The sequence below is a fragment of the Sminthopsis crassicaudata genome, chromosome 5, assembly GCF_048593235.1.
Source record: "Sminthopsis crassicaudata isolate SCR6 chromosome 5, ASM4859323v1, whole genome shotgun sequence".
Taxonomy (NCBI): domain Eukaryota; kingdom Metazoa; phylum Chordata; class Mammalia; order Dasyuromorphia; family Dasyuridae; genus Sminthopsis; species Sminthopsis crassicaudata.
Window position 1 is genome coordinate 83,689,651 of NC_133621.1, and position 24,809 is coordinate 83,714,459.

General features: G+C 35.5%; 1 protein-coding gene across 1 annotated transcript; it reads right to left on the bottom strand.

The window, feature by feature from the left end:
- Window positions 1-1,592: 1,592 nt before the first annotated feature.
- On the bottom strand, window positions 1,593-23,021 carry NOM1 (nucleolar protein with MIF4G domain 1). Its single transcript, XM_074267319.1, has 11 exons — window positions 21,807-23,021; window positions 20,297-20,418; window positions 18,271-18,466; window positions 10,268-10,591; window positions 9,623-9,733; window positions 7,984-8,148; window positions 6,256-6,377; window positions 3,656-3,788; window positions 3,033-3,164; window positions 2,449-2,558; window positions 1,593-2,097 (listed from the first exon to the last, which is right to left on the bottom strand). Exons 1-11 carry the CDS (start codon window positions 22,923-22,925, stop codon window positions 1,926-1,928), a joined length of 2,706 nt encoding a protein of 901 aa, XP_074123420.1. The 5' UTR covers window positions 22,926-23,021; the 3' UTR covers window positions 1,593-1,925.
- Between the last annotated feature and the right edge of the window lie 1,788 nt (window positions 23,022-24,809).

Below are 24,809 nucleotides of genomic sequence, written 5' to 3' on the forward strand. Positions count from 1 at the left end.
TTTTTTTTTTTTTTTTTTTTAATTTTACTCAAAGGAGGCTATTTACCAAAAAGACTCATCATAAAGTGGTTACATTTATACATGCATCCTGAGAATATAATGAGGTGGTTCTGGTATGGAAGGTGGATTAATGAGAAATGATTACAAAGAAACGAAACGGACACTCAAAAAACACTCAGACTTATGATACACATACATAAATATGTGTATATATAAATACATTATATATATATATATATGTATTTGTGTGTATGTTAGAGTATTGGAATCTTCAAATTATTCCAATGTATAACACCATTCAGAATAATTTTGGGAGCCTTTTTTTAAAAGAGTCCTCAATCTAATTTCCCCCCCCCCCCCCCCCTGAGGCTGGGGTTAAGTGACTTGCCCAGGGTCACACAGCTAGGAAGTGTTAAGTGTCTGAGACGAGATTTGAACTCCATCCTCCTGAATTCAAGGCTGGTGCTCTATCCACTGCGCCACCTAGCTGCCCCCTCAATCTAATTTTTTAAATCTATAAATGCACCATTGATCTATATCATCCATTTTTTATTCATATGATTTCTGTGATATCTAGACTGAAATACAAGTTTTGCTTAAATCAGAAGTATTTAAAATAGCATGTTACATGCTGGCTTTGAAGCCAAAACCAAGAATTTAAAAAAATGTTTTTCTAAATGTATAGCCTCTAAAGATAACCACTATGATGGATATAACAAACACTCATTTGGATGTACAAATATCAGTAAATTTGTTAAAATTTTTTTTGAAAACTCAGTTTTGTAACTTGTAAGAGACACCTTATGGGGAATATCTTTCCTCCAAAGAGGTCAAAATACTGTCAAATAAACTTAAATTTACAGCACTTAAAAGCATACTTTTGAAAATAGGATGGTTATTAGACCTATTACATCTAGGCATTGAAAATACCTTAGTTATTGCTTTCAAGGAGCTCTGATCAGGGAGATAGGAGAAGTATTTAAAAATATAAATTATTAAGGTGAGTTCCTTTTATTAGTTCTTATTTCATTAAATGAAGTTTTCTTTCTTTTTTTTTATTTGCACTGTTTTAATTTATTTTGTTAATTAATTTATTAATTTTTCAATCACATTTTAATCTAGTTTGGGCTGTACTGGGGAGTTTTGTGGGCAATGAATTGTGAATCTTCTGTCCTAGACTATAGAGACAGCTAAAGATAGTTTATCTTTAGTTCAGAATATGTCCAGTTCTTCATTTAAATGGTCAAGTCAGCAAAAATTTCTAAACAATTCTACTAATACAATTGCAGTTGTCTTAAGTCCTTTGAGTATGTATATTCCTTTATTAACTAGAAAACATTTGGAAGCCAACAACATAAATACTTATCCCCCAAGTGGAAGTAGTTTGATCTGGTTGCTTTTTGAAAGCTAAGGTTTACTACTCAATTAAAAATGTCAATTTTTCACATTTCATTTTCTTCTTTGCAGACTTCCTTCTCATAACCTAGGAGAAAACAAATACTGTAAATTTATAAAGAAATGAAAGGAAAAAAAAGATCTACATCTTGAATACCTAATAGTATGTTTTTTTAAAAAAACAAATACAAGAGAAATTAATTTAAATAATTTTATTGAGACAATTTTTTTTAAAATAAAAAACATCTAGTAACTAATGACATTGAATTTTTTCATGATTATTGCACCATCTAGTGGTCTACTCTTTAATTTGTATGAAGGTCTCATTACACACAGCAACAGAAAACCATTTTCAGTATAAAAACTATGTATATTATGCCTAACATATTTTATATACATACAACAAAGATATTTAAAAATAAATAAGTTCTTGTATAGTCTCACTCATAGTTCTTATATGTGGAAATGTTGGCTCTGCAAGTCTATAGCTCTTCTGGTTTTACCAACAATCATGACTGTTTCCCCCAATATTACATTTTTAAGGATGATTTTCCTTGTAAAGATTTTGTTGCAAGTTCAGCTCTTTCTTTAAGTAAATTGGCTTCTTCAGCACTTTGGGCTTGTGCATTCTTCACTAAGAAGTGGCTAATAAACAGCTTCAAACCTTCCCTCAACATTATCAGCTTTGGGTTGTCAGATACTCTGGGGAAAAAAAAGTGTAAAAATGTGAGAATCAACAATACTAATTTCCTTTATGTACCTCTCTACTAAAAAAAAAAAAATATTAAGGATTGAATATTGCAACAAAATTGTCATTTTCTTTATTAAGTTTAGAACATTTTATGTGATGACAGGTTAGTATTAAGTTTTATTTTCTGTATCAAAAAGTTTGTGGAAATATTATTAAAATATCTATTTAAAACAAAGCTTCAAAACTTTCTTTCACATATAATTTAACTTTGCAAATGAGATCAATTGAACTGAAGACAAATCAAGGAATATTTTACTCTTCAAGTCATATTCTTCTCACAACTCATAATCTTGATTGCATACCTGCCAAATATTGTGGTAAGTTCTTCAACTTCTGTTTCCATTAATAATACATGTAATATTTTCCGTAAAAAGTGGACTCTAGCTTTGTTCAATTCACTGAATTCGATTACCTACAATAACATTAATTACACGTGAAAAAGAATTTTTAAAATTTTTAAAAAATATTTTCCAGATATATGCAAAGGAAAAAGAAAAACAAAACTATGTTATCATTTTGCTTTATGAAATTATGAATCAGATAACAATGTAATATCCCACTGCCACATTTCTAATGAAATTTTTCTGGTCAAAAATGAGAGGCCAAATCCAAGTCTATTGCTACAACATTATAAACTGCATGCCTTTGTTTCAACTTCCTTCTCCATTAAAAAATTTCAAGTACAAAACCAGCAAATTATAAGTAACAAAAATATATAAATTCTGTGATATAAGCACTGATCAAGATTAGTAACATACTTTTCATTAGTTACACATATGATGTTTGGTTATTATAAAGAAATTTAACAAAATAGCATAAGTTATTTAAAAAATTTATATTTAATCAACAGCACTTTAAAAGTTAATATAATTCATGAAATGCAAACCTTAAAGATAGAAAGTGGAAGTGACTTGTTCTTAAGCAAGTGGGCCACCAACTGCACAAAATTAGAAGATGTAGTAGCTGACAGATTTTCTAAATCCCGAAATTTGTCCCATATGCTGAACTGGAACGTCATCTACTCCAAATGAAAATGAAAATAATCACAATGCAATAAATACACAGGTAAAAGTGGAAGTAACACATTAATATACAATAAAATTTTATTCTTTTCTCAATAAAAGAAAATAAAATCGTTCAATTAATAGCAAGTTAAGATATATTTGATAATATTAAGCATATCAAGGATTCTGAAAGCAAATATGCCAGTTTCTTATGTGATTAAAAATTCTTATAAACAGTATCTTTTAATGCTTAGTCTTCTAATTTAAAATAGACAATAATACAATAAACTTAAATATGTAAAATACTACTAAAGAAACTCTTTAGCAGAAGACTATACAACGAGGTGATGAGAACTGAAGTTATAAACTTGGTCTGAAACTAACCCTATCTATTGTAAATTTTATGCCACATCAGGAGTGGGGTGTAGTGGGGAGTCAGAAGAAAAACACATTTAAATCAACTTGACTAGAACATATCTAAATAGTTATAAGACATTCAACTTACCTGAAATCTCCTTTCATATCCACAAAATTTGCTAGCCAAATATGCATAAAAAGGATTAAAAACTTTCTCTTGTAGGCAACAATCTATGAGGACATGAACTATTTCTCTTTCTTGCTGATCCTTGAGTCCAAGCCTGTAAATAATAAATAGCAATAACTTAGAAATAATTTGACTTTCAAAATTTTAACTATTCTAAGAGAAAAATATTTATTTGTACATAAGTAAAAGAGAATTGAATCCCTGAAATAAATTTTCAAAACAGAATCTGAAGAATAAAAAAACACAAATCTGTTCAGAGAGGGAAGCAGTAAAACCAATGGACTGGGAGCAAAAGATTGAAATTCTGGATCTGTTACTATCTGTATGATCACAGACAAAATTTTTTTTTTTTTTTTAAACTTAAAACAGATGTCTAAGGTCTCTCCTAGCTCTAAAATTCAATGATTTTATAAATTAAATGTGGCCAGATCAATGTTGATATCAAATCATATGTGAGCTTAAGAGTTAGATCTAACTTTAAAGCTATCATTTGGCCAGTTAATGTTTTTCATCCCAAAAGATGAAAGTTGGCTGACTATCAGAACAGAGTTTCCATTAGTCTTGAAGCCATGTGGAAGAAACTTTTTTCTTGTTTCTTCTCAGTTAGAAAAAAAAAATACATTAAAATTTTTCTACCCAACCACTTATAAGTTATAAATTTTTTCTTTGTATATCTCAACCTATTACAACTATATCACTCAATATCAATATAAATGCTGATAAACTAATGCTAATTATTTTGTGCTAATAGTTTACTTTTTAAACTACTGCATGGCAACCACAGGTACAAAGGTCCAGCAGGAGAAGAAGGAATTTTTCTAATATTTAAAAGAAACCAGAAGACATAAGGAAGTTGTGGCCTTATGGAAAGTTATGGCTAAATGGAAAGATTAATCATGGAGGCATTCTCCTTGGAAAGGCAAATATTGAACTGGAAGAATTGGTTTCATATGCTCATATATGAAATAAGAAACATTCTTTTATGAGACCCTTGGCTATCCTGTATTGCAGTATGTATGAATATGGGATCATCACAGATATATAACTAGAAGGGACCCCAGATACTATCAAGTGCAAGGGAAGTCCAAAATCACCCAGTTTTTAAGCATCAGGCATGAGATTTGATCCCATATAACTCTGACTGCAGAAATAATACTCTTTCTATCATGATGCCACTCATAACATAAAGATCACCATGAAAATCACTGCCATTCATATGGCAACATCATGCTGAAGATGAAGATAAATCTTATGAAGAATTTCACAAAATTCTGGAAAGTAAGCCAACATATACCTTGGTCCTTGGTAACTTCAATACAAACATGGGTACAGACCAAGACAGTAAAAAATACGGGATTAAGAAACGAGAGGCTAAAGTAGTATATACTGACCAAAAGCTTCATGTTTGTATTTAGTTAGTTATTTCAGAAGAGAATAGAAAGGTACTAGAAATGGCAAGCACCAAACATTTCAAGAAAATGATATAAACTATAGTTCAATGGATAGAAGTATTATTATTAGTGCTGGAGTAGTTTCAAAATCAGCTGTTCGTATATAGTCAATCTATGCACTAGTTAGAGCAAAAGTAAAAATGAACACCAAATTAGAATGATGATGTGGAGACACTGTCATCAATTACAATAATTTTATGCTGACTTACTCAAACCGTTGAAAAACAAGAAATGGAAAAAGAAAAGGATACTGACTCAATCTACACCATTTCTAACAGAAGGAATTGAAAGAGTTCAGAAAAGGCTTTCTCAAACAAAAAACCTAATCTCTTTGCCAAAATAAGAGAAAGACATGGTAGCCAAGGGCAATACTGGCTTAAGGGCATGAATATCGTTAGTAAAATGTGGAAAGTTGGCAAATTTTGCCTCAGAAAAGAGGTAAAGACAGTGGAGAAGAAAACAGGTCTTTGGACGGTTTGGTTTTGTGCTGACTGCATTAAGCACTGGAATATTATAGGGCTTCTCAAAGAACCTGGCTTAACAATATACAAAGGAAAAAAAGCCAGGGAAATATCTCCTGCATTATCATGATGAACAGCTGGAGAGGCAGTCAGTCCACTGAGTTATTAGTTTGCCATCATGGATAGATGTGTAAGTGGGCAAAACTAAAAACTTGTGTAGCATCTACAACGATCACAAGTTGCTTCAACAAAGAGACAGACACACAAGCATACACATAATTCATGTTCATTTAAAGTTTTTATTATAAGTTCATTTTTAATAAAAAATTCAAATGTTCGGTGTATATAGAGTACCTTTTAATTTAGCAAAGACCACTTTGCACTTTTAATAATGCATTTTTAAAAATATTTATTCTTTCTCCTGATCACTTCCCCCTCAATTAAAAAAAAAAAAAAAAAAAAAAAAAGGGAAAAGGAAACCTACATAATAAATATTGTCAAACAAAGGAAATTTTCTCAGTCAATGCACTTTAGAAATATTTTCAATTTGAAGATTGGAAAGGACTAATAAATTCTTTGATTTAGCTCTAATTGGAGACAAAAATAGTTATATTACAAAAGAAACTTGAAAATTCCCACATATACTTACTTTAGAAGCTTTTCAAATGCATCCAAAAAATCTTCACTAATCATTAACGTACAAAAAATATTTCTTCTGATATCAGTGTTCATTCTCTGCTTTCTGGAAAGCTCAAGAATCTTTGAACTAACCTTGAAGAAAAAAAATAAATCTAATAAGCATGTTTTAACAAAAACTTTTTTCTTTAAAAAAAAATTACATTTATTTTATTTAATATTTTCCCCATTTACATTTAAAACATTAAAAAAAACTTGAGTTCTAGATTTTCTTCCTTATCTGCACCCCAACCCCCATTAAGAAATCACATGTGAAGTTATGTAAAACATTTCCATAAAAGTCATGTTGTGAAAGAAAATATAGATCTCTCACCCTAATTAAAAAAAAAAAAAAAAAAAAAAAAACCAAGAAAAATAAAGTTAAAAAGACTATGATTCAATCTATATTCAGACACAATCAGTTTTTTCTCTCAGTAAAGATAGGATTTTTCATCATAAGTCCTTCAGAGTAGTCGTGGATCACCATACTATTGAGAATAGCAGACTTTTTTTTTCTTAAGGAAAAATCCATGAATTTATGCATACTTTGAATTATGAAAGTTTCTAAAATTTAAATCTCTAGCAAAAAATAAAACAAAACAAAACAAAAAAACACCCTGTAATTTATTTTTGCTTCGACCTTAAAATAAAGTATAAGGAGAAATTTGATGCTAAATAATAAAATCAAAAGCTGCCAGTGAAAGTTCAATGCAAACACCTCCAATGTGTTTCTGTACAAAGTTTAGAAGTTTAACATATTTTATATTACACAGATGTAACTAATGCAGCTAAAAATAATATTTTATATATACACATACATATATAAAATTATATTTTATATATTATATATATTATATTTATATATACTATATTGTTACATTTATTACATATATTAAATATATATTATCATATAGTTTAATTATATTATACACACACACACACACACACATATATATATATATATATATATATATATATATATGTGTATATATATAGAGAGAGAGAGAGAGAGAGAGAGAGAGAGAGAGAGAGAGAGAGAGAGAGAGAAGGTACTCTAAAGTGGCTGGATTGAATTGCTTGGTATTATAAATGAAACCTTTCAATGAGAAAAGAGAAAGAATTGATGCCTTAAAAATGAAAGGAAAAGACAGAAATAAGAAAAGACTTTGACAATGTGGCAGGAATAGATGGGTTTCATAGATGACTGAGGAAAGTTTACATAGTAACAGTGTACTTTAGATGAATAATGAAAATAATGGACTAAAATCATTTGTAAAGCACTTGATCTAATAAAACAACTCTTTCAAGACTCAAAACTAGTCACTGACCAATATTACATTTCTTCTTATATTCCTATTCTAATTTCTTTAACTATAATTAAGGTCCCTTCCAAAAGTAACCTTCTAGGACAAGAGAGGTCTGCATTTATAGGAATAATAATAATAAAGTTATCACTGCATGGCTTTCACCTTAAAATTAAAAATTAGAGATTATCAGATTATTATTTTAGTTTTCAAAGATGTGTATGTGTATTTATTCACACAATCTTATTCATTCAAATATTAAGGGCCTATGTGTAGGAGATAAAAGGTGTACATGTCAGTCATTCTTTTAAAAAGCTTACATTTTAGAGGAAATATAAATAGATTGGCATTATAAAAATGATATTCAAACAAAAACCCTTATTATTAATTTTGTTTACCGTTCCTTTAAGTTGCTTCGACTGGCTGCTATTGCTGCTGTCGATCATTGGGGCGCCACTCCATGATGACCCTACAATCCACCACCTGCCAATCTGCTCTGCATTCAAAAGGCTCTCCCAAGAGACTCGAAGTTGAGTTTCCTTACCAGAACCACTATTTCGAATCTATTTTTTTAGAATTAAAAAACACAACACAACAAAACAAAACCCCACAACACCCTATATTTAAAACAATTTTTAAATATAAAAATTAAACAAATTTTTATTGAACTTTTAAAAACTTGGTTTATATTTTATACTAACATCTTTTAAAAGCTAGTTCACAGACATTTAAAAATGATAGCATTTGAGAGACCAATTAACTACATTAAAAACATCAAAATAATAATTAAAACATGGCAGTGAACATAATACATGTGTATAGAATATATTTGAATCCCAGACATTTTATGCTATTTGGAATACCTATTTTAACTGATGGTTTTAGGCTACAATTGTTAGAAGTTTTCACAATTGAGGTTTACTTATATAATTTTATTATTTTTAGTTTCTTATTCATAGAAGAGTTCAAGAATATACTGTTTATTCAAACATGTAAGTCAAGCCTTATCAAAGCACCTACCCTCTTCACTAGATTTCTCTTCCCACCTTCTCTAGTTTTGCCAGAGTTAATATTCTGTAATCGTTTGTTTCTTCTTTTCAGGGTTATGGTTATAAAACCAAACCATTCTGAGATCCTATCATCCTTCACAAGGGGAAACCTCAAATCTAGTGATGCTATATGAATATGACTTTTTTAGAGCAGGGGTTTTTCTAAAACACTTTTTGTGTTACATACACATCTTAGGCAATCTGTGAAGCTATAAGCTATAAGATATTTTAAAATGCATTAAATGCCTTCTAACCTCCTCCTTCCTCCCATTACAAAGGAAACCAATTATATTAAAATACACTTATCAAGATATTAAAATAAAAGTTCACAAACACCAAGATAAGAAAAGTGTTAGATATCAGTTTAGACACTCTCTTCCTTTTTCTGCTTGGAAACTTTTATTGCATTAAAGAAGGTCCTATTAAAGAGGATCTGAAGTTTGGCCTCAGGGTTCCCTTTGAAGTTTTTAAAAGACATGTTAAGAAAAATGAAAACAAAAGGGAAAAACCAGGAGAAAGAAAAAACTAAACAAAAAGGTGAAAACAATGTACTTTGATCCTTACTAAAATCATCACTTTTCTATAGCCTGGTTTCTGAGTCTATAATCATGAATATATATTAACCAATATATTTCAATATTTTAAGCATATCTAATTTTTTTTCCATTGAGAATTACCTTGCCCAATGCAGAAAACGTCTGCAACTTAAGATTATTGTCGTTCACTAAAACCAAAAAATACCATGATGAACAAACTAATATCTAGGGGAATAATTTCCCCTCACATTAGCGAGGTTGATTCTCAGATTACAGACACACATTCTTTTTAGGTCCATAAGTGGAGCCTTTCCAGCTTAACTGGACTTGTGCTGGAATAGCCTCAAAGACATGAGATTACCTTAATGCCTAAATAAGGGAGCAGAATATTATTGAGTTAACTGGCACATGAGTCAAAAATTTAAGTTAACACTGAAAATTTTTTTCCTTACCAATGTTCTCTGGAGTTTTTTTAGTTTTTCTACAGGTTCAGGATCATAGCCTGGAATTTTGCGCATGTCATTATTCTTTAGTGCCAGCATAGTCTCAAGCATGAATCGAATCTTAAAAAAAAAAGGAGAGAAAAACACTTATAACTATAGTGAATTGTCCATTATTATATGGGCAGAAACACACACACACACACACACACACTCCCTCCCTCCCTTCTCTCCTCTCTCACATTATATCAATTCTTTTCTTTAGGCAATATGTAAGGAATTTGCTTTAACATAACATTTATAACTGGTTTGAACTATATTTCAAAATTCAAGTCAATATCATCTAAATGTTAATAGAATACAAAAGGCTCTCATAATGTAAACAAAGAAGGCTATCAATAGAGTATGTTTCTTTACAGTTAAAATTTAAATTTTGGAATTTAAAACAGAATTTAAAACTTCAGATTCACATTTTTATGAACTGACAATTCTAAGAAATTGGGTCTTCCACATTTTAAAATCTAATTTTACAAAATAAGCTGAAGAAAAGTTACATGAATTACCTATAGAAAATTAAATTTAATAGTCTGCCAAAAGTTGACTTTCTTAATTCTCATCAGGCGTACTTCTTATGTTGTTCAAATTATATAACCATACCCTTGTCTGATCTTGAAACTTCTTGCCTACTCCACTGGCTTTGGTCTGGGCTTCACTGATCAATTCTTTCAGAGACAATGCATCATCTTTTCTCAAGGAAAAACCGACATTTTTCAGCATTAGGAGAATCAATTCAATGTCCTTTTCTGTGAAAGTTCCAACAAGCCTTTTTAGAATGTCAAAGATGAGTAGAGATTGTATCACATGGAAGTTATACAGATGGGCAATTATGGCAAAGAGGTTGTCACATTCTTTTCCCTCACTATCAGTCTTATGTATTTCATCAAATTTCTTCACTACAGCTTCCAAAAAATGAGCACCAACCTGAAAATGGTTAAGAAAAAAAAAACAACATTAAAAAATAATAATAATTTGTTTGGGGGGAGGGTCCCTTTTGTTAACCAAAGTTAAAGTACTTCTCAAGAATATATATAAAAAACAGCATAGAATGTTAAGATTCAACAGAGCACTTTAACCTCTAAAGTTAAATACATCAGTACATTGCTTTATACAACACATATTTAATAACAAAAATTTTCTCAGCAAGGAAATAAAGTCACAGAATATTTTTAAGATTTACTTTTCTTTTAAAAAGTTGCACTACTTTCTAAAAACTACTAGAGAACATTAAAAAAAATCCTCAATTTTCATATACATACTAATCTTAAATTTATTCAAATTTAAACTCATCAAATATTTGTTCAGTACCCACAGTATGCAGAGTACTATACGAGTGTTAAAGAAGTTAATATATTGTTCCTGCCCTCATCAAACTTTTAAGTAAGGAAATTTACATAATTTCCTTATGTAAGGGTCAAGGGGGGGGGGGGAATAGGGAAGTGCATAAAGCAACTGGAGTTAAATGACTTGTCCGGGACCACACGGCTGGCTGGATTTGAACTCAGGTCCTCCTGACTCCAGGGCCTGTGTTTTATCTACTGTGCCACCTAGCTGCTTCCTTGTCCCCAATTTTTAAAAACAGTCTGCGATGTATTCATGTAACAATCCAGTTTGACTGTTGTTCATTCAATCACCTCTGACTCTTTGTGACCCCCATATACTTCATAAAACCTAGTTTTTCTGGTTTGCCTTTTTCTATCTCCCAAGGTCACACTGCTGGCGCTTCCAGGATCTGAGCCACCTGGCTGCCAACTACCTAAGTCAAGGGGACAGTTTAAGAGAAGGCTGGGAAAGTAGATGTAGTGTGCTTTCTAGAGCCCCCACGCTGGGGTGCCAAAATATACCGTCTGGATTAGTTCTCTGGAGGATCCCGGGACTAGCCTGAGTCCTTGATCTCAGTGGAGGAGTGATGAGGCTGGAACCCATGAGGATAGTCAAATATGGAGTCCGTTTATTTCAAGTCTTTGCAGCCCCTAAATACCTTAGTATGATTACATCACTACAGCACACTAAACATGTACTAACTATAAACATCCTGCTATTAATATGTACATGTGTCTTTTAAGTATTTCTTGTTTCAAGTAGAACACAGGTTGTCAGCCTCCCCACCCCCCAACACTGCTCAGGAAGGGTGAGACACCTCCAAGGGGGATGAGAGACAAACCAGACATTGTCAGCAGGTTCCCTCTGGACTGAAAGGTTTTATATCTTACCAGATTTCCCCACTGTCTGTGGCTCTCTACAGGTAGGGAATGTCAAACTACAGCAAGACCTGAATGCCAGGCAAAAAAGTTTTTTAACTTCCATCAAAGAAATAGGGAACAACTATAAAGATTTTTAATTAGAGATATATGATTAGATGTATATGAAAGGAAAATTATTTTGGTGGAAGTACGAATGCTAGACTAAAAGTATTAACAATACATTGGGAAGCTACTTCAATAGTCCTGGGAGCTGGTAATGATGGCCAGACCAGAATGCCCTCATTGGTTAGAAAGAAATAAGGGGATGTATAGGAAGAATACTGAGGAGGTAGAATCAAGAGAACTTGATAAGTGAATATATATGAGAAGTTAAGGAAAAGAAAAAAAACAGATAATCTCAAGATTTCAAATACAGAAGACTGGGTGAATGGAGTACCTCTCTCTGAGTTGGGAATGGAGTGTCCTGTGTGAAGGCCCAGGAGGCCATCCAGTGTTTTTAAGAACTAAGCAAGAAGAAATGAAGATTAGGGTTAGATTGTCTTCACTGGCAATGGAGACAAAGGGTCAGATGCAAAACATTTTACAAAGCTGTAAACAAAAGGACTTGGCAACTGACTATACACCTGAGTAAAAGAACTTTAAAGTCAAAAAAGGACTCCATGGGAGAAGTAAAGCCAAGATGTCAGAGAAGCAGGTTTAAGAAACACAGCTAAGCTCACCCCCAGAACTCCTCCATCCAGATCTAGAAAACACTGACAGACAGCCAGAGAGGCCTGGTAGGGAAATTTTGGGGGGGAAAAATCACAAAGTTATTTTTTTTCTAAGCCAGCATAAAGAGATAGAAGTCTGAGTGAATGCCACAACAAAAACTCTCAAGAGCATTATAGCCAAAATCCAGAGCTTCCAGGTTAAAAATAAAAATAAAATAATAATAATAATAATAAATTTAAAAAGCTACAAGAAGCAACCAGAAAGAATTGAAATACAAGAAGCCACAGTGAAGATCATCCATTATTTGGTAGTTACCACTAAAAAAGGGCAGAGCTTAGAATATGATAGTTCAGAATGCAAAGAGCCCAGGCATACAATCAAGAATCACACAGCAAATCTGAGCATAATCTGAGAGGGAAAGGAATGGACCTCCCAATAAAACTAAAACTTTCAAAGCATTACTGATTTGATGAAAAGTTCAGAGCTAGGATGAAGAGAAACCTAAGAAGGTAAACATGAGGAAACAACCCTAAGGGACTTCAACAAGGATAAACTGTTTACACTTTAATTTGGGATGCATGTAGCCCTGTGGAGTCTTATTATCACCACGTCACAGAGAAACTCACAAGACAGGGGATTTTAGGGATAATTTTGCCATGTTTTCACGATCTAAAAAGAACAGAAAGGGGCTGAAAAAGGAATACACTAATTGGAGAAAAAGGAGAGAAGGTGAGGGACATGACCTCATATAATCAGGGTGGGAAAGTAGACTATACAAAGAAGAGGGAAAGGGTGAACGTCACTCCCATGAACTGACCAAGAAAACACACACACACACACACACACACACACACACACACACACACACACACACAGTTCATGATTGAAACTGAAGTGAACAGTGAAACTGTAGAGAAAAGAGAGATATGAGAAAAAAGATAATCTGTCCTCAGTAAAAAAAAATCTACCTGATGAGGGTGGATCTTGAGGAGTTTAAAATAAAGGAAAAGAACCCAAGGTTAGGCCCTGGGTGAGAGAAAGGGATGAGGGGCACAGGAGCAGAAGCAGATGACCTGCCTTGGAGTGCTGGTGCTCATGGACATAGCCCTTCTCTTTCACACCACCTTCTTTATAAAGAGGTTGCAGGGAACACATAAAAACAGAAGCCACAGAAAAAAGACATGAAAATATAGAAGCAAATCATGGATTAGAAAACAGAAAGAATCTGACAACATGTGGTGTGCCAGAAATACAAAGATTCCCATGGAGTTAAAATAAGAGATTAGAGAGAAAAAGTCTAAAAGATCATGAAGCTGAGTGACCAAAGGGAGGCTTTGTCATTTTCAGAAATAAGAAAATGGTCCACAACAGGTGTCACAAAAGCCAAGAGCACAGCAATGTCAAGATGGTCATCCCAGGCAGGTCAAGAAAGGAAAGCCATTAGATTTTGCAACAAGGGCTATCATTTCCCTTGGGGAGAGCTGTTCTAGTGGTGAAACTGTTCCTGCTAGAAATTCACAGGCAGAAAAAGGAAAAACACACTGGGTAGAGGAGATCTAAGAATGAAAGGGAGAATTTTGTAGGAGAGAGAAGACCTATACTAGGTGGTGGGGAAGGAGCCAAAAGAAAGGGAAACAGCTAAGTATAAAGGAAAGAATTACTAATGGAACAAAGTTATAGAACAAAACAACATGGTTAAGGACACAAGTGGAGGGGTCAGTTTTGGTAAATTAGAGGGCTATTTCTCCTTCTGTGAAAATGAGGGAAAAAGCAAAAGGTACCCAAGGACATTGAGGCCATTTGACATGAATTCAATCTTTTAGTAAACAATATATATAAAAGGAAAGGCAGACTTATTTAGCCACAAATAAACATTCACCTGCATGCTTTGTTTTGGAATGGACTTAAATACAGAACAGAATTTTTAAGTTTTTATTTTTAAGCCTGCATTTTAAAATTATGCATTAAATATAAGTAAATTTCACATAGTCTAGCAATACAAATACAATATGTAAATAATAGCAATATTACTACACGAACAATTGGAAGAATTAAAAATTTATTCAACTTCACACATTATTTCTAATATGGGAAATTTAAGAAAGTTTACATCCATCCGGAATTTAATTTTAATTCAGAAAAGACTAATAAAAATATTTCATCAAATGACATCATGGACTTTACTACATTTTTTGTATGGGTTTCTGTGAGGATGTTTCTGCCATTATAGAATTAAAAGAAAGTTTAATGGAAGTAGCATCCTGAAATAGCTCATTATACCTTGGCAAAAGCTTCAGTGGATGTCATTAGCCAAGCTGCTATAATGACTTCCCCTTTGGAACAAGTAATTTCAACTGTCTTTCATGCTATTAGCTAAGGTACAGACGATAAGTATGACTAATAATCTCATGTTTGCAGATAAAGTAAATTCTTGACATGCTATGAATGGTCATTGTCCATACTTATCATAACTCACTGAAATGCTAAGCTATCAGTGCTAAAACCTGATAGTAACTTTGCTCAAAAGTGTAACAATGTGATTTAGGAAGACCTAAGCAAGTCCAGAAATGGCCGTATAATGGCACCGTATGATTGCAATCAAAAGTTACTAAGAATGGCATTCAGGTGTTTCATTACATTTCATAATGGACAGGAAGAACGGACTTACAACATTAAAGTACAGAAGAAAAGAGTATACCTCCTAGATGAAAGATAATTTAAAACATAGAGGTAATTACCAACCATTTATGTGCAGATTATTCACAACAGAAATTATCTAGACATTTTGATTTGTTTTTTTCTCTCACTTATTCATTTTATAGTCACTTGTACCACAGAAAATATTTTGTTAAATGCTGAGAAGAAACAAAAATAATTAAAATATGGCTCCAACTTCATGGTGTTCAGATCAGATTCTAACAGGGAGATATAATGCATGCATAATATGAAATACTGTATCATAAAAATGCAACTGCTGTGTAGAAAATAACATGAAATTGGTATAAATTGCTACTTGAAGGCAAAAGAATAAATATTTCCAAGGAGGGAGCTCAGAGAGGGCTTCATGTAAAAGGCAAAATTTGAGGAGCATTTTGAAGGATAGGTAGTATTTCAAACATGGAAAATGGGCTAAAAAGACATTATAGTTGTACTAACTATTCTTATTTTACTACCTTAGTAAAAGCCCATTTTTAAAAGCTAACTCTGATTGGCAAATTGATCATCAGTAGGGGCATATACCAGTGAGAGCTTTTGAGCTTTGATACTTGAAAAATATTTCCCAAACCTTCATCATTACCCCATAACCTAATAGTTAAGATACTTTTTGAATAGCTATGTAAGGGTTAAAAGACTGAGCCCAGAGCAATGTAAAATAGCAAGTAATACAATTTGGCCAGAGAAGAAATAATGTGGCATAATAATGAAATAAGTCTTGACTCTTTGTTGCCTATCAAACAGGCCATTTCCCCATGCATGGAATGCATTTCATCTTCATCTCTACCTCAGATCTTAAAGGCTCAGTGTAGGTGCTACCTACTCTACATAGCTTTCCTAGATTTTTCCAGGTATTAGTATTGTCACACTCTTTTTGGTATTATAATTACTTTCTGTACATGATGCTGCAACATCATTATACAGCTGCAACAAAATTATACATACAATGACAACCAGAACTTTTAAAACAAATTAATCAAAATACCAAAATAATATGAATATAAATAGAATGAACAAAATACAGAAAGGTCAAGGAAATTACAAAAAAAAAAAAAAAAGTTAAAGAGAATTCCCAAAGCAGTGAGTAGTAAGTAAGAAGAGTGTCCAAAAGCTGTCTTGTACCCCAATGTTAAAAATAGTTACCACTGACCTAAAAGTATAGAGTACTTATCAAATTTAGGGATGACACAAAGCAGGAAAGAATGATCATACACTGGATGGGGGAATCTAGAATCCAAAGTGTCAGGATGAGCTGGAATAATGTGCTGAACCCAAAAAGATCTTGCTCATCTTGGGCATCTGCTTATGTGAGTAACACATTATCTTTGCTCAGTACACCAGTAATTCTTTGAGAACATGGACTCTTACTTTTGTCTTTACACCCTAAATGCTCAGTACTTAAATATTTAAAACTTAATAAATGTTTAGGATTAAGTGCAATAAAGATAGTTATGTCTTACAGAAATGGGGGAAAAAAACCAATTGTCCAAATAACAGAAGAAAAAAGTTCCTTTTGAAGGGATGGGGTGGGGGGAAAGAACTAATCACAGTATCTGTGGGCTTGGGTTAATCAAAATATTAAATGTGCAAAAATGTCTATCAGAAAAGCGAAGATGATTTTATGCTATATTATAGAAACATCGAGTCTAGAGTGCAGAAAGTGATAATCCCATTATAACATAGATCATAGCTGGAGTTAGTATGAAGTGACACATTTGGGAAGGACCTTAATAAGCGCCAGTATATTCAAGTAAAAACTACTATGATAGTTGAGGGAACTTGAAATCGTATCAGAAGAAATTCAAATGAAGGAGTGGAAGATGAGTTACTTGCATAAAAGAAACCTTAGGTAGAGATAATGGGTTTCAAACACTGGAAAAACTGTCCTAAAGAGGAGGGATTAGACTTGTTTGTGCTATTTGAACTCAAAAGGACTAAACTAAGACAAATTATGGAAGTTACAGGCAGATTTCACCTTGAAATAATTTTTTCCCAACAATTTTTGTTGTTTACTTGTTTTTTAATTCGTGCCCGACTCTTCATGAACCCATTTGGGGTTTTCTTGCAACACAATCATAACTATTCAAAAAGTAAAATAGGTATCTCAGAATAGTAAGAAAACTGTTCAAGTAAAAGCTAGATGACCACTCATTAGGAATATTTAGAAATTCTCTTTTCAGTTAAGGAATTGGATTAGATAAGCTTTGAGATTCCTTTTAACTAAGAAAATCTATGGAAATCTAAAGTAATATATGAAGAACAATTATAAAGGACAGAATGGAAAACTAGGAACAACTGATAAGCAAATATTTGAGCAATTGATTTGAACATCTACTGTGTATTTTGGACTGAGTTTTATTGAGTCACTCGCCATGTCTGATTCTTTGCGGCCTCACTGGGATTTTCTTGGCAAAGATACTAGAGTGTTTTCCATTTCCTTTCCAGCTCATTTTACAGATGAGGAAACTAAGACAAACAGGATTGAGTATCTTACCCATTTATAGTCACACAGCTACTAAGTGCCAGAAGCTGGATTTGAATTTGGGCCTTCCTGATTCCAAGCCTGGCACTCCATCTACTATACCACCCAGCTGACAGACATTGTCCTTTGGCAAATCATTTAAATCTCTCAAAGTCCTGGGAAATTCTTGAAGCCATTGACATTCAACTGTTGTGAAGAAATGATCTATTTGCACTGGTAAAAAGGATGATTCATTATAGGAAGCTCCCTATACCTAAAAATGAGATAGGTTAATATAAAAGGATCAATGAGAAGTACACAAGGCAGAATAAGGTACTAACTTGGGTATTATGAATTTTAAAATGTTGGAAGTAAAATAATTATGACTATGAAATTATAAAAAATAAAATTATGAAATTTAAAATATTCTCAACAAGAAAGAATAATGGACTGATAACCTTTAATGCAGTGAAGACATTAGAAGAAAAATGAGAAAAGTAAAAACTTCTCACCTCAATTCCTACGGTATGGTGAAGAATGCTAACCAAAAGGACATGCTCCATCATCAGCCTGGCAGGCATCACAGCTTCAGTTACACAAGCATTCATAAGAACATCTGTCAAAGTATCATTCATATCCTTTCTACTGTTTGCCATGTATAGCTCTTCAAGCTGTCCACTTATGGAAGCCATATTAGGTTCACTCAACCTATAGTAAAAATTGTTTCTTTTTAAAAAAATCTTAAAAATTATAAATTTAACTTATAATTACTTAACCTTTAATTCTGAGTATTTTTTTACCATTTAGAAAACATTTTTACTTTAGTCTAAAAAACTTACTATAAATAGACTCTAAACAATTCAATTAAACTTACAAACTCCCTTTGTAATAGTACTTGTATTCCAGTAGGAGAAATTTTAGTATATTCAATGTTATTCAAAACAATATTATTCAAAATAATGCACTCCTTACAGTTCATGTTATCAGATGTTATTGTAGAAAGAATGCTGTACAGAGGCTAAAATGGTATTATTCACCATCAACTCTCTCATTGGTCCTTCTGTTGAAAATGCCTATTCTCACTTTAGAAGAACAAAGATCTACAAATTGTCCTCTTCTATTATGTCTTGAGTGCTACAAAGGTGAATAAAAAATAGAATAAATTCGCGCTTAATTTTGTCTTTCACTCTTTCACTTTTGGGAGGCAGAAATTCGACCAGAGTTGATTTTTTTTTTTTTTAGTGTAATAGAACTCTCTGAAACACTGATGAACCTTATGGACTTACTCTCAGAATATTTTAAGATGCATTTAAATGCATAAATAAAATGTATATGATTTCAAAAGGATTCAATCATTCTTAAACAAAGTTATCAAAATCTCTCTCTCTCTTTTTTTTTTTTTTTTTTTTGACCAAGGTCATGGACATCTGCTCTTAGAACTTAAACTGAGGAGAGAGTTTAAGCTGATTTTATTTATTAAAAACAGGATGCCAAGAAGGATTTTGTATCAATATCTTATTGATTAAAATGAGCTCTAGAATAGAGTAATATATAGAATAAAATCTTAAAGACTTTTTAAAGTTTTCCACAAAAAACAAAACAAAACAAAAAAAACCTATAAACAATGTTTTACTATTTTTCCCCATTCAGGGTGCTATCCTGTAAGCAACATGTAACCACAATGAACAGAATCTTTTTTTTCCACTAAGGGTGGCCTGGATTTCGGAAACACCATATCCGCTTTATCCAGGTCTCATATAAACCATATTTCTTAAAATCTTTGTGGGTGGGAAACCTAAAGTAGAAAGCAACATAATTAATATTATTCCATTCTTATTCTTTCAATGATTCCATCAATATCAAAGGAAATTAAGGAGAATTATGTACACTTTATAACTTAAACATGACAACTTAAAAACAGGAAAGGATAGCAGAATGTTTAAGGAATATTCCCAGGCAGAGGTGGGAATGCTGGTGCTCTCCAAATCTGAGCCAAAACTATGACTTCTTCAAAAATAGGAGACTTGTAGAGTGAAAAGATCTGCATTTATTCTTACTACTGATCCTAGCTTTGAGATCATGGACAATTCACAACTTCTCAGGAAACTCTATTAACATTTACTTAATTAGAGGTGACTTAAAAACCACACATTTTCTGATTTCCTCCCAGAAAGGAACAAGGCCATTTTCTATCAACCCTTCTCAAAGTAGATGAGGATGATCTGTGGCATATGATCTGCTTTAGGTTTTTTTGTTTTTGTTTTTGTTTTTTTTGCTAGAATAGAGGGAAAAAATAGAGATAAGGCGCTTAAGAGAGGAAAATGCAAAGGGGAGGATTCATAGGATGAACAAAATTTGAGAATTCATGGTTTAGAATGTGCTGCCTTCCCTGTGTATTCAGTAATGATGTAATCATTTTCTTTCCTGATGTTTAAAATTTAATTCACTTAAAAGTAATGTTCTTTTTCCTCTATGGAGAATGAACAATTTGGCTAATTTCAAGATACAATAGAATCTTCAAGAATTGAGATGTATTACCTGTTAATTAGACCTTTCACATTTTTCTTTAACCTTTCTAGTTCTTCTTTCTTTTTGGCATCAACTGTTTCCTCAGATCTTCTCACATGAGGCGGAATATACTTTGCACTTTTACAAAGAACCTAATTAAAAGGATAGAAATAAATTAATGTGATAAATTTTCTATTATAAAAAAATTCCAAATTCATTTGCAAATTGCCTTTTGTCATAATCCCATTAAAGTATTAAAGAGCTGAAAATTAATGGGAAAGGTTATAAGGACTCCCATTTATGTAGTGCCTTAAGGTTTATAAAGGGCATCACCCACAAAAGCTCTGTGTGAGGTAGGTCATACAAGTATTATTGTTTCCATTTTGCTAAGGAAATTAAAGCTCAGAGAAAATGATTTCTCCAGTGTTACAGAATGTAAGCATCAAAGTGGGATTCAAATCAAATCTTGATCGTGACTACAAGTTCCAGATCTATCTACTATAGAGAGGCAAAACAACACTCACTTCCTGCTTTAAAGTTTATGGAAACATTTTCCTGAAAATTAAATATTGTCGTTGCTGACAATTAAATATAAGATCTTATGCAGAGTGTACATCTACTTCTCAGCAATGGCCTGCTTCATGCACATGTTAATATCATTTATTTTACCAGCTGGTACTGAGTTTATCTTAGTATTAAACCAGATGTAAATGGTACACAGCAGAGATTCTTCCATATCAATACCATCTTAAATGTACTGCATGCACGGCAGTGTTCTAGAGAGTACCATCAGTTCACTAACATAGTTCTAGAGCAGAAATAGCTTGAGATAATTTAATATTTGCCCATAAGACCAACACACAAAAACCACAAATTTACCTTTTGCTCAATAAATTCCCGAATTGATAAATAGGGGCAATCCCTAGTAGAAATACGCCTTGGCCACTGCTTTGAGTGGCCACATAGCCCACCAGAAGTCCCCGTTACAAAACCCAAAGGAAAAAACTGTCTTTGGTAACATCCAAATTACATCAGAAAGTGGTTATCACTTGTTAATAAAAGTGACTCGTAAAGACACGCCCACCTTGTACTTGTAACAAAATCCCTGGATGGGGACCCTTGCCAGGGTCAAATCCATGCGCGCCCAGGCCTTTGGGAGGTGCTGCGCCCTAGATGCTGACTTACGGACTGGGCGGGACACCAGTTATAACACCCCAGGGTTCCCGTTAGGCTGGCCACGCGCCCAGCATCCTCGGGACGGGGTTCATGGGGAAAATTTACCATTCACTTTTAGCTTTTTAATAGTTTAAGGAGAACATGACAAAGGACAACTTACAAATGAATTTGGATTTTTTTTCTTGTAAAAAAGTTATCTAACTTATTTCTATACTTTCCATTAAGTTCTTTGCCAATACCCCACACATAAAAGACCTTTAGGGAAGGCTAGCTGAATCGAATACCTTAAAGACAAACAGGTTATCAGTAAAGGTAACTTAAAACAAGAAAGGACGACGCCAAGTGCTCACGCTAGGCACTTTACCTCATTGGGGGAGCTGTCATCTTCGGGGGAGGAGTCCCTACTCTCTGGGTCCGTAAAACGCACGCGCTTTTTCGTGTTTTTCTTTGCCGTTTCTACCTGGGGGTCTGCATCATCTTCCTCCTTTTTCTCCTCTTCTTCCTCTTCCTCCTCCTCTTCCTCTTCTAGGAGACTCTCCTCCAGAATAGCCTCGTCCTCGTCCTCCTCGTCCCCATCATCACTGTCCGTCCCCGAGCCTTCATCCGAGCTTTCCCCGGCGGGCAGCGGGGCCACAGTTCCCTCCCCGTCCCCCTCCTCGTACAAGGCGGACGCGCCGCCGGCCCCCAGCACCCCGAGAATGTAGTCCAGGCCGTCACGGACGAAGCTAGTCGGCAACGCCGCCGTGGCGGCGCCGTCCCCATCGCCCTTGCCCTTCTTCCTCTGGCGGCGTTTGCTCAGCCCCAGGCGGCGCTCCAGCTTGCGGATCTCGCGGTCTTCTTCTTCGTTGGCCGCCAGAAGTGCCCGTTTCCGAGCCGCGGCAGCGGCGGCACCGGATGTTCGGACCTGCGAGGGCTCGAGACGAGGCCTGTCCTTGGCCGGTGGCTGCGGCGGCCTCTGTTGCTGTGGCGACGGCTTCTGTGGCTTTCCGGGGGCTGAGAGGGAAGAGGCGCCCGCCGGTTTCTGTGGCTTTCCGGGGGCTGAGAGGGAGGCTGCGCCCGCCGACTTCTGTGACTTTCCGGGGGCTGAGAGGGAGGCTGCGCCCGCCGGCTTCTGTGACTTTCCGGGGGCTGAGAGGGAGGCTGCGCCCGCCGGCTTCTGTGACTTTCCGGGGGCTGAGAGGGAGGCTGCGCCCGCCGGCTTCTTGCTCTTCCCCAGCTGCTCTCGAGCGTCTCCCGGGGTCTCGGCCGCCCTCCCGGCCAGCTGAAGCCAGCGGGCCTTCCTCAGCTGCCGCTTCTCCTTCTTCTGCTCCTTGCGGCGCTTCTTTCCGCCGGGACGCGGGGCCACCCGCGGTCGCTCAGCGTGGCCTGAGCCTTCCTCGCCGCCAGGGGTCTTGTCTCCCGCGGCATGCACGAATTCCTGCACCGCCAGCCGCAGCCGCTTCATCGCGCCGCCGTGGCGGCCCGGGCCGGCTTTGCGTTTCATGGCTCCTTCCTTCGGGGCAACCGGCCCTAGTCCGGAGCCGACGCTACCACATGCAGATGGGCGCCGCCATCTTCATGGCGTCGGAGGCTCTCGTCGAGCGGAAGAAGAGCGGCTGACAACCATCCATCCGGGGTAGAAGTGGGGAGGGCGCGCGTCGCAGCGTCACCTCCTGGCGGGAGGGCGAGTAGCCCGAAGGAAGCCCCGGTGACCGCTTAGACGGGTCGGACTGAGGCCGGCTTCACTGACCGAGACCTCTCCCAGGCCCTCCGCGTCCCCAGCCCTCGGCCACATTTATTGTGGTGTGCAGGATTTGGGGAAAGTTTCTGTCCCGGGTACAGTAATTACCATGGGGTTGGGACACAGGAAGCCACTGACCGCCGATAGTCTATATCAGCAGGCTGGTGGAAGGAGGTGTGGCCTCCGGATGTCGGGGCCTGCCCTCGGCCCGCTTAGAGTCAAACTAAAACCGGGCGGTTACTGGAAGTTAGGGAACGACGCGTCCTCCATCGGGCCGGGCACCTTCTCAGCAATGTTATCTAGGCAGGCAGTGGAGGAAAGGAGAGAAGAGAGGAGGGGAGGAGGAAGGAGGAGAAAGAGGGAACAAGAGAAGGGAAGGCAGAAAGAAAGAAGGGAGATGGAAGGAAGGAAAGAAGTAAGGAAATCCCCATTTATTAAATAGCTAAGATGTACCAACCGTTATGCTAAGGCGTTTACAAACACTACCTAATGTAACCCTTAAAATAACTCTGGGCAATCTTTAATCCCCATTTTACAGGTCAGGAAACTGAGGCTCCCAGCTACTACGTGTCTGCATGTGGTTTTGAACTCAAGTCTTCCTCAGAACAGAGAAATTCTTCACCTTTCTCTTGGGTCGTGGACCCCTTTGGCGTTCTGGTGAAGCCTGCAGACCCTAAAACGAACTGCATAGGATTAAAGGGGAGACAATATAACAAACCAGTAATGAATAGCTAAGCGATTATATGAAATAACCATCAAGATGTTGTAAAACAAAAGCAGATTTACAGATCCCAGATTAAGAACCCCTTTTTTAGGGAGTTGCTTAGAGCACCGAGCAATTAAATAAATCAAGGATTACAGACTGAGGCAAGAATTGAATCCCTGGGGCAGCTAGGGGGCGCGGTGGATAGAACACCAGCCCTGAATTCAGGAGGACCCAAGTTAAAATCTGGTCTCAGACACTGAACACTTCCTAGCTGTGTGACCCTGGGCAAGTCACTTAACGCTGGCCTCAGAAAAAAAGAATTGGATCCCCAAGTTCTCGGCTCCAGCAGGAAATGCAAGCCCTGCATAGAAGTGAAATATAATCAAATCTGATCTGGTGATATCACATGATAACAGACAGAAGAGCATTTATTGCAGCGTGCCAAGCACTGTGCTAAGTGATGGGAATACAAATGCAAGCAAACAAGCCAGTCCCTGACCTACAGTCTAATGGGGGAAAACAGGTAATGGAGAAATAGAAAAAAATGGAGTTGGGGAATGGCCATGCAGGATGAGCTGACTAGGCAAAAACTCACCTTTCAGAGTCTAGGGTTCCCTACAACAGATAGCACACCAGGCATGGAGGCAGGAAGACGAGTTAAATCCTTACCCAGGTATTTAGGTCTGTGATCCTGGGCAATTTAACATGTCTCAGTTTCAGTTTCCTAATCTGCAGAATGAGAATAATACCACCAATATCCCAGGGAGGATTGAGGATCAAATGAGATTACATAAGTGATTAAAAAACATTTATAGTAGCTTTTTATTTTTCAAAATACATGCAAAGATAGTTTTCTGTATTCACCCTTACAAAACCCTGTGTTTCAAATTTTTCTCCCCCTCCCTCCACCTTTTCCCTTCCCTAGACAGCAAGCAATCCAA

Coding starts and splice junctions, on each gene's coding strand:
- NOM1 (XM_074267319.1), bottom strand. CDS start 22,925: ATGAAACGCAAAGCCGGCCCGGGCCGCCACGGCGGCGCGATGAAGCGG. Junction 20,419..21,806: donor ATGACAGCTCCCCCAATGAG/GTAAAGTGCCTA, acceptor CCTTTTAATTAG/GTTCTTTGTAAAAGTGCAAA. Junction 3,165..3,655: donor GATATGAAAGGAGATTTCAG/GTAAGTTGAATG, acceptor CATTTGGAGTAG/ATGACGTTCCAGTTCAGCAT.